The sequence below is a fragment of the Prionailurus bengalensis genome, chromosome A1 (genome assembly GCF_016509475.1).
Source record: "Prionailurus bengalensis isolate Pbe53 chromosome A1, Fcat_Pben_1.1_paternal_pri, whole genome shotgun sequence".
NCBI lineage: Eukaryota > Metazoa > Chordata > Mammalia > Carnivora > Felidae > Prionailurus > Prionailurus bengalensis.
In genome coordinates this window covers 83,773,837-83,784,605 of record NC_057343.1, presented here as the reverse complement: position 1 = coordinate 83,784,605, position 10,769 = coordinate 83,773,837, and the positions used below count along the sequence as shown (strand labels likewise).

The 10,769-nt window shown below is 36.1% G+C and overlaps 1 protein-coding gene across 1 annotated transcript; it reads right to left on the bottom strand.

Moving 5' to 3' along the window:
• Positions 1-510: 510 nt before the first annotated feature.
• Positions 511-10,468, bottom strand: LOC122478877 (olfactory receptor 2T29-like). The gene is made up of 3 exons (XM_043572666.1): positions 9,536-10,468; positions 7,032-7,061; positions 511-567 (listed from the first exon to the last, which is right to left on the bottom strand). The coding sequence occupies exons 1-3, from the start codon at positions 10,463-10,465 to the stop codon at positions 511-513; spliced, it is 1,017 nt and encodes a 338-aa protein (XP_043428601.1). The 5' UTR covers positions 10,466-10,468.
• Between the last annotated feature and the right edge of the window lie 301 nt (positions 10,469-10,769).

Here is a 10,769-nt window from a genome sequence, read left to right as displayed (position 1 = left end):
AAAAGAAAGGAATCTAAGCAAACCACTCCAAAAGAATCAAATAATACATACAAAAAAGAGTATAACTACAAACCAGTGTGAAAATAATATTAAAAATTTGAAACTAATTGAAAAAAAATGAAACTAAATTCTCAAATCCAAAACAGAATGGTTGAATACATAAAACAAAAAAAGATTCACTTATATGCTGGAAAAGATACTCCAGATGTAAGCACACAAAGATTGAAAACAAAAGGATAAAAAATATTTCATGCAAATGGAAAGTAAAGACAGCTGGGATAACTATGAGACAAAATAGACTAAAGAAAAGACTGTACAAGGAGTCAAAGTACATTACAAATGATAAAGGAATTAATCCAACATGATAATAAAACACTGTACAGAATTATGAATCCAACACAGGAGCAAATTATGTGTGTATATATATATATATATATACACACACACACAATATTAACAGAACTAAAGTGAGAAATAAACAATAAAATAATAGCAGGGATCCCTAGTAGCCTAACTTTCATCAGTGTTTACATCATCCACACGGGAAATCAGTAAGGAAACCTTAGCCTTAAATGACATATTAGATCAGATTGAGTTAACAGATACATACAGAACATTTCAACCAAAAGCAACGTACACATGTTTCTCAAGTGTACATGGAATATTTTCCAGGATAGGCTATATGTTAGGACCCAAACAAGTCTTACAAAATTTAAGAAGATTAAAATCATATCAAGCATCATTTATGACCACTTGGTACAAAACTGGAAATCAATTACAAAACGAAAACTGAAAACTTCACAAGTTTGTGGAAATGAAACAATATCTTACTGGAAAAACAATGGATCAAAGAAAAATCAAAAAAGAAAATTAAATTGTGGAGACCAATGGAAATATAACGTATCGACATATGTGGGATGAATCATGATCAAGTAGGATTTATTCTAGAGATTAAAAGATGGTTAATCTTCTGCAAATTAATTAATGTGATAAACTGCATTCATAAAATGAGACATAGAAATCATATGATCATATCAGTAGTTGTAGAGAAAGCATTTGACAAAATTCAACATCCATTTACGATTAAAAAGAAAAAAATCTCTTAACAAACTAGGTGTAGAGGAAAGAATAAGTTCTTGTGAGAATGTGGAGAAAAGGTAACTTTGTATACTGTTTGGTTGGAATTTAAACTGATATAGACATTTGAAAAACAATATATGTTCTTAAAATTTTGAATGCATAATTACCATTTGATTTAGCAATATCACTTCTAGGTATATATCCACATCAATTGAAATTTGTATCTCAATAAGATATCTGCACTTTCATATTTTGTCATATTATTCAAGAATAGTCACTAATATTATTCACAAATATATGGAAAAAAATAACTATCAAATATAAATAGGTAAACAATGTGACAAAATATGGAATGTAGTATGCAATAGAATGCTATTCAGCTTTTAAAAAATAAGGACCATTTTTAAAATAAGGACATTTTCCATTTGTGATTATGTGGATGGGTCTGGAGGACATATATTAAGTGAAATATGTCTTCCTGAGAAAGACAATCACCACATGACTTCAGTCATATGTGGAATTAAAAACACAAGAGAATAAACAAAAAAGAGAGTCAGAGTTTTAAATACAGGGAACAAACTGATGGTTGTCATAGAAGAGAGGAGTGGGGTGATGAGTAAAATGGGTGAAAGGGAGTGGAAAATACAGACCTCAAGGAATGGAAGATATACAGTATCTGTGAGTAAACTGTAGTGCAAGAAACTAGTTTTCTCTAGAAGTTAGTATCACCAAGTTTTCTGTCTAGAGCAAAGATGACAGACCCAACTTTAACCCAAATAAACCACTTTTAACTGAGGAAAGACCCAGTTACTCCAACCAACTCTTCAGTTCACACTTACTAGAAAATATACATTTGTACATTACCTCCTAGTAGCCTCAAACAAATTATTTAACTTGTTGGTGCCTTAGTTTTCTTCTCTGTAAAATGGAGATAATAAGAATATCTTCCCTAGGGATGCCTGGTAGTCTCAGTCAGTAGAGCATCTGACTCTTGTTTTCGGCTCAGGTCATGATCTCACGGTTCATGAGATTGATCCCTGCATCAAATAAACTTAAAAAAGAAAACAATACCTGTGCTATAGCCAACAATACTGTGCTGCACACATAAACAATTCTTAAGAAAGTTGACCTAGTGATAGGTGTTCCTACCACAATAAAATACATTTATCAACAACAAGAACCCAATATCGTATCTTCCTTAAAGAGTTTAAGAGGTTTGAACAAGTTAAATATTTGTAAAAACAATGCAAGCTTCTCCAACTAATCCAGTTAGTTTATGACTAAATTTTTAATAATTCCAATGTAGACACTTTGCCAAAGAAGACATCCAGATGACTAACAGATACATGAGAAGATGTTCAACATCACTCATCATCATTGAAATACAAATTAAAACCATGATGAGATACCACCTTACACCTGGCCAAATGGCTAAAATTGGCAACACAAGAAACAATGGATGTTAGCGAGGATGCAGAGAAAGGGGAACCCTCTTGCACTGTTGGTGGGAATGCATAATGATATATCCACTCTGGAGAACATTATGGAGTTTCCTCAAAAAACTAAAAATAGAACAACCCTTCAATACAGCAAATATGCTATTAGGTATTTACTCAAAGGATGCAGAAATACAGATTTGAAGTGTTACAGGAACCCCAATGTTTATAGCAACATAATCAATAATAGCCAAATTATGGAAAGAGCCCAAATGTTCATAGACTGATGAATTGGTAAAATGATGTGGTATATATTTACAAAGGAATATAACACAGCCATCGGAATGAATATAATCTTGAAATTTTCAATAACATGGTCAGAGACAGTGTATTATGTTAAGCGAAATAGTCGGAGAAAGGCAACTACCATATGATTTCACTCATACGTGAAATTTAAGAAACCAAACATATGAATATGGGGGTGGGAGAAGAGAGAAACAAACCACAAGAGACTCTTAATGATAAATAATGAACTATAGGTTGATGGAGGGAGGTGGATAGAGGATGGGCTAGATGGGTGATAAGTACTAAGTAAGGCACTTGTGATGGGCAGTAGGTGTTATATGTAAGTGATGAATCACTGAATTCTATTCCTGAAACCAGTATTGCACTGTATGTTAATTAACTAAAATTAAATTTAAAAAAATGGAAAAAAGTAAAATTCCAATAGTATGGGGTTTGAGGAGCTTCCAAAAAGTTTTTGAATAGGTTAATATAGGTAACAATATTATACAGTGACTGGGACATACTGTAGAAAAACATATGTGATAATATAATTAATATAGTATAATATAATATAATATAATATAATATAATATATAATTATTAAGATAGTATTATATATAATTAATATAATACTAATCATCTTAATAATTGATTATATTATACATACATTATAATTAATTATGTTATATAATATATATTCTAGTTAAAATACAATTAGAAATTAAAAGTGGAATATTTGTAAAAAAACACTACAAGTTTCACCACCTAACCCATGTTAGTTTATGACTAAATTTGTAATAATCCCAATCATAGTCATTAATGACCTATGGGGTATGGAAGAACACTGAGGGCTGGTTTTCATGGGATAAAAATGATTTCTTTGGCAAAATGCTGGTGGCATCATGAGCACAAGCACAAACACATAACACATTCTGAAATTTGAATATTTTAAACTACTGCAGTACACGTCTACTTATATGGCACTATAAGCAAGTAAACCTGAATGCCAGAAATTTGTCCATTTCTTGCTTTTATTTTAGATACAAAAAAAATTGAGCATCAAGTGTTCTTCCATGTCTAGTAACTGTGAATATTATGCAAGCAGTATTTTTTTCCTTTTATTTTTTTAATATATGAAATTTATTGTCAAATTGGTTTCCATACAACACCCAGTGCTCATTCCAACAGATGCCCTTCTCAATGCCCATTGCCACTTTCCCTCCCTCCCACTTCCCATCAACCCTCAGTTTATTCTCAGTTTTTAAGAGTTTCTTATGGTTTGCCTCCTTCCCTCTCTAACTTTTTTTTCCTTCCCCTCCCCCATGGTCTTCTGTTAAGTTTCTCAGGATCCACATAGGAGTGAAAACATATGGAATCTGTCCTTCTCTGTAGCACTTATTTCATGAGACTCTCCAGTTCCATCCACGTTACTACAAAAGCCCATATTTCATTCTTTCTCATTGCCACGTAGTATTGCATTGTGTACATAAACCACAATTTCTTTATCCATTCATCAGTTGGTGGACATTTAGGCTCTTTCCATAATTTGGCTATTGTTGAAAGTGTTGCTATAAACACTGGGGTACAAGTGCCCCTATGGATCAGCACTCCTGTATCCCTTGGGTAAATTCCTAGCAGTGCTGTTGCTGGCTCATAGGGTAGATCTATTTTTAATTTTTTGAGGAACCTCCATACAGTTTTCCAGAGCGGCTGCACCAGTTTGCATTCCCAGCAGCAGTGCAAGAGGGTTCTCATTTCTCCACATCCTCTCCAGCACCCATAGTTTCCTGATTTGTTCATTTTAGCCACTCTGACTGGTGTGAGGTGATATCTGAGTGTGGTTTTGATTTGTATTTCTCTGATGAGGAGTGACATTGAGCATCTTTTCATGTGCCGGTTGGCCATCTGGATTTCTTCTTTATTTTATTTTATTTTATTTTATTTTATTTTATTTTATTTTTTAATATATGAAATTTATTGTCAAGTTGGTTTCCATACAACACCCAGTGCTCATCCCAAAAGGTGCCCTCCTCAATACCCATCACCCACCATCCCCTCCCTCCCACCCCCCATCAACCCTCAGTTTGTTCTCAGTTTTTAAGAGTCTCTTATGCGTTGGCTCTCTCCCACTCTAACCTCTTCTTTTTTTTTCCTTCCCCTCCCCCATGGGTTTCTGTTAAGTTTCTCAGGATCCACATAAGAGTGAAACCATATGGTATCTTTCTCTGTATGGCTTATTTCACTTAGCATCACACTCTCCAGTTCCATCCACGTTGCTACAAAAGGCCATATTTCATTTTTTCTCATTGCCACATAGCATTCCATTGTGTATATAAACTACAATTTCTTTATCCATTCATCAGTTGATGGACATTTAGGCTCTTTCCATAATTTGGCTACTGTTGAAAGTGTTGCTATAAACATTGGGGTACAAGTGCCCCTATGCATCAATACTCCTGTATCCCTTGGATAAATTCCTAGAAGTGCTATTGCCGGGTCATAGGGTAGGTCTATTTTTAATTTTCTTGGGAACCTCAACACTGCTTTCCAGAGCGGCTGCACCAATTTGCATTCCCACCAACAGTGCAAGAGGGTTCCCGTTTCTCCACATCCTCTCCAGCATCTATAGTCTCCTGATTTGTTCATTTTGGCCACTCTGACTGGCGTGAGGTGATATCTGAGTGTGGTTTTGATTTGTATTTCCCTGATAAGGAGCGACGGTTGAACATCTTTTCATGTGCCCGTTGGCCATCCGGATGTCTTCTTTAGAGAAGTGTCTATTCATGTTTTCTGCCCATTTCTTCACTGGGTTATTTGTTTTTCGGGTGTGGAGTTTGGTGAGCTCTTTATAGATTTTGGATACTAGCCCTTTGTCTGATATGTCATTTGCGAATATCTTTTCCCATTCCGTTGGTTGCCTTTTAGTTTTGTTGGTTGTTTCCTTTGCTGTGCAGAAGCTTTTATCTTCATAAGTTCCCAGTAATTCAATTTTCTTTTAATTCCCTTGCCTTTGGGGATGTGTCGAGTAAGAGATTGCTACGGCTGAGGTCAGAGAGGTCTTTTCCTGCTTTCTCCTCTAAGGTTATGATGGTTTCCTGTCTCACATTCAGGTCCTTTATCCACTTTGAGTTTATTTTTGTGAATGGTGTGAGAAAGTGGTCTAGTTTCAACCTTCTGCATGTTAGTGTCCAGTTCTCCCAGCACCATTTGTTAAAGAGACTGTCTTTTTTCCATTGGATGTTCTTTCCTGCTTTGTCAAAGATGAGTTGGCCATACGTTTGTGGGTCTAGTTCTGGGGTTTCTATTCTATTCCATTGGTCTATGTGTCTGTTTTTGTGCCAATACCATGCTGTCTTGATGATGACAGCTTTGTAGTAGAGGCTAAAGTCTGGGATTGTGATGCTTCCTGCTTTGGTCTTCTTCTTCAAAATTACTTTGGCTATTCGGCGCCTTTTGTGGTTCCAGATGAATTTTAGGATTGCTTGTTCTAGTTTCGAGAAGAATGCTGGTGCAATTTTGATTGGGATTGCATTGAATTTGTAGATAGCTTTGGGTAGTATTGACACTTTGACAATATTTATTCTTCCAATCCATGAGCGTGCACCGATCGCTGTCCTTCCTACCCTCTTCTATGGGCCTCTTGTCTGTGCTTGGCTCCGGAGACTCCGTTCTGCTAATCCTCTGGCAGTTTTCTGGGTTATTTAGGCAGGTGTAGGTGGAATCTAAGTGATCAGCAGGATGCACGGTGAGTCCAGCGTCCTCCTACACCGCCATCTTCCCTCTCTCCTTGCCAAAATAATTTCTAAAAGAAAATACAAACTGAGCTTTGGAACATTTCAGGCGTGGCATGGAATGCAGTTTTTACACAAGTGTCTTGTGGTTCAGAAACCCGATTTCACAGCTTATCTTCCGTTAGATGAAAGTGTTTACGGTGTGTCTGGAGCTGGAGTAAGTTCCTGCGGGTGCCCAAGAGCAGGGGCCTCCTCTCTCCTCTCATTAATTTGCTGATGCCTAACTGCACTGATGCAGCGGTGAGATACCGGGGAGAGAGCTGGATTTCTTCTTTAGAAAAGTGTCTATTCATGTTTTCTGCCCATTTCTTCACTGGATTATTTGTTTTTCGGGTGTGGAGTTTGGTGTGTTCTTTATAGATTTTGGATACTAGCCCTTTGATATGTCATTTGCAAATATATTTTCCAATTCCATTGGTTGCCTTTTAGTTTTTTTCACTGTTTCTTTTGCAGTGTCAAAGCTTTTCACCTTCATGAGGTCCCAATAGTTCATTTTTGCTTTTAATTCCCTTGCCTTTGGAGAGGTGTCAAGTAAGAAATTGCTGTGGTTGAGGTCCGGGAGGTTTTTTTTCTGCTTTCTCCTCTATCTAGGGTTTTGAAGGTTTCCTGTCTCACATTCAGGTCCTTCATCCATTTTGAGTTTATTTTTGAGAATGGTGTAAGAAAGTGGTCTAATTTCATTCTTCTGCATGTTGCTGTCCAGTTCTCCCAGCACCATTTGTTAAAGTGACTGTCTTCTTTCCATTGGATATTCTTTCCTGCTTTGTCAAAGATTAGTTGGCCATACTTTTGTGGGTCCAATTCTGGAGTCTGTATTCTATTCCATTGGTCTGTGTGTCTGTTTTTGTGCCAATACCATGCTGTCTTGATGATTACAGCTTTGTCATTGAGGTTAAAGTCTGAGATTGTGATGCCTCCTGCTTTGGTCTTCTTCCTCAAACATTTTTTTTCTTGAGATATAGTAAAATTTTAATTATGGAAAAAAATTTGATTCCATAGATTGTTTTGTTTTGCTTTGTTTTACCCCATTTTGTTTCCCATGTCTACAGTGTTTTCATTGGAACAATCAAATATGTGTATTATTATGGTCCAATAAATTGAGGGGTAATGTATACACTTCTCAATTACTTTAGAAGTTAAAGAATGTGCATATTTTATTCATTCTATTTTACTGCAACATATACTATAATTTTTGTAATATAATTATAATGTTGTAATTGTAATATATCTTATTTTCTAACATTGTGTCCTAAAATACTGTCAGATCTTTATTTTATAGTCATGAAGGTATTGAGAGTGCCAGAAAAAAAGGGATCTCTACTTTTGAAACCACCTAATAATTCACAATTTGTCACAGCTAATTGGAAACTGGTACACATGCAACCAGATTTATGGTTTTATGGAACAGATTCAACAAAGCCCTGCTTATTCACCAAAGCTGCTAATTCCACTTGGAATGGTCCATTCCACTTAGATCAACACTATTCAGCTCAATCGTCCTCACACACCTGGTCTCCATACCTTCAGTGTTGCTCTTCTTCAATTGATTCCTACTAATTTCACTCTGTTTAAATCGATGTCTCATCATTTTATTATCATTTGTAAATATCTAGGTCACAAAAGGGCAATAATTGGGCCGTAAAGTGAATCTGGAAAGCAGGTGTCATTGGAACATTTCTCTCCTGCTTGGTCAACCACCTGAACTTTGCTCATAGTGTTCCTTTTCTGTGGCAGGATGTCCTTGAGCAAGATCCCTGGTCCTAGCCTCCTGTACTCCTATGAAGGTAGCATCTAGTTACCATTCAACACTGAGCTCTAGGGTCTCTTTTCAGCCTGTTTGGCTAAGCTCACATGTCATAGGTAGAACTGGTGTGTCCTTATGAGCTGTACACTTTCCATATGTGCCTCAAACAATTTATGTATTTTGTTACAAATATTTGAACAAAATACACTTATAGTTAAAATTCCTTAGGGAGAGTAGACATTTGGTATATATGGGAAATTCACTTCGCTATATCTTATTATTTTTATTATAATATAAGATTTTTTAAAAATAATTGACAGATTATTTGATGGTCTTCATCTGCTTTTTTTTTATAATAAGTTACATACTTCAAATCTAAGGTCTGATACATCCTTATGCTGGAAAACTTCCCTAAACCCTCCTTGTGGTTAATTTTATACCCACAGTACCTTCTACCACAATATGCTAATAATTTCAGAGAGATAACAGCCACTATTTGTAACTTAAAGAACAAAATTGCCCTAATTAAATGCAGGCCAACAACTGGATTATTGCAATAATGATCAGCCATGTGAACCTGAGCATGATTTGTCACCTACACTGCCACAATGAAGCAAGAAATTTTTTTTTAAATAGAAGTCTGATACTTTATGTTTTATTATTAAATAATTTCAAATTTACAGAAAATTAGTATGGATAATGATAATAGTACAATTAACACTCATACACCTTTTGCCTAGGTTCTCTTATTAATTTTATATCCCAATTAATTTATCACTTCTCACTCCATATCTCCCTCTCTCCACCTCTCTCTCCTCTCTCTCTCTCTCTCTCTCTCTCTCAGTCTCTATCCTTTATCTTTCTCTCATCTGTTGCACACATTATGATCTTGGTTTCTAAATATTTTATTACATATTTCTTAAGACTATAAATATTCTTCAACAGAATCACAGTGGAAGTTTCAGAAAAATGTAACATGGATATAATACAATTGCATAAATATTTCAAATAAAGAATTTTCTGATATAAGGAAACAATTCCTCCAAAAGTGATGAATGGGTGACTACACATCATGGTATGAGAATATGAGGAAACATTCTCATATTGGCTCAGGATCCTAAAATTTTAATATGTAGAGTACAGAAAAGAAAACATTAGTACAAACATTTTCTACATAATATTTTCCTGAGAGTACCCACATTTAACATTCTTTTTAGAGCCCTTGTGACATCCTTATTCCTAAGACTATAAATTAAAGGGTTCAGAACAGGAGTGAGTATGGTGTAAAAGACAGATACAATCATGTCCTTCTCAGGGGTGTGGTAGGTGTTGGGGAGCATGTAGGTGTAGACAGCAGCCCCATAGAAGAGGATGACCACAGTCATGTGGGAAGAACAAGTGGCAAAGGCCTTCTTCTGTCCCTCTGCTGAGTTCATCCTGTGGATGGTAAAGAGGATAAAAGAATAGGAGCTTGAAATGACTGTCACAGGAATGAGGAGCATGAGAACACAACATAAGTACATGAGTGTCTCATAGAGGGAAGTGTCTGAGCAGGAAAGCTTCATTACAGCAGGAACCTCACAGAAGAAATGGTGGATCTCCCGGGATCTACAGAAGGGGAATGTCATGGTGACAGGTGTGAGAGTAAATCCATCCAAAGATCCCAGAAACCATGAAGAAGAGACCAAGAGGAGACACACCCTATGGTTCATTAGGATAGGATAAAGGAGTGGATGACAGATGGCCACATAGCGGTCATAGGCCATGGCAGCTAGAAGGAAAACTTCTGAACCTCCTAATGTCAAATAGAGAAACATCTGCATCCCGCATTCAGGGGCTGAGATCTTATTTACACCCAAGACCTGGTCCATGAGCATCTTGGGCACAGTGACAGAAATGTACATCACATCCATGAAAGACAACTGGGTGATAAAAAAGTACATAGGGTTATGAAGGTGAGCATCACAGTATATCACAAGGATCAGGATGATATTTCCAGACAGGGCCATCAGGAAAACCACAAAGACGATCACACAAAGGAGAGCTGGGTACTTATATTGACTGAAGAGTCCTACTAGGTCAAAATCTGATCGTCCAGTATGGTTGACCACCCAAGTGGTGTTATCCATTGAATTTTGTCTGGATCACAAGGAAAACTGTGGAGTTAATGGAAAGAAATGTTTAGTGATTTTGTGTGTGTGTGTGCGTGTGTGTGTGAGTGTGTGCGTGCACGTGTGTATGTTTACACACAATAACCCAGTGTGCTAATAATGGGAAGTTCCAAGGACTTGTAAATTTTAAGACTATAAATTATTTGTAATTGAACAAATTTACTAAATATCTAAGAATTTGAAACCATGGGTCAAAAATATCAATACCTCAATAATTCCACTGGGTATGCATTTCCCCAAAGAAAACAAAAGTGCTATATGC

Coding starts and splice junctions, on each gene's coding strand:
- LOC122478877 (XM_043572666.1), bottom strand. CDS start 10,465: ATGGATAACACCACTTGGGTGGTCAACCATACTGGACGATCAGATTTT. Junction 7,062..9,535: donor CTCTAAAAAGAATGTTAAAT/GTGGGTACTCTC, acceptor GACCTCATGAAG/GTGAAAAGCTTTGACACTGC. Junction 568..7,031: donor TTGACACTGCAAAAGAAACA/GTGAAAAAAACT, acceptor ATGTCATTTAAG/GCTAAGGTTTCCTTACTGAT.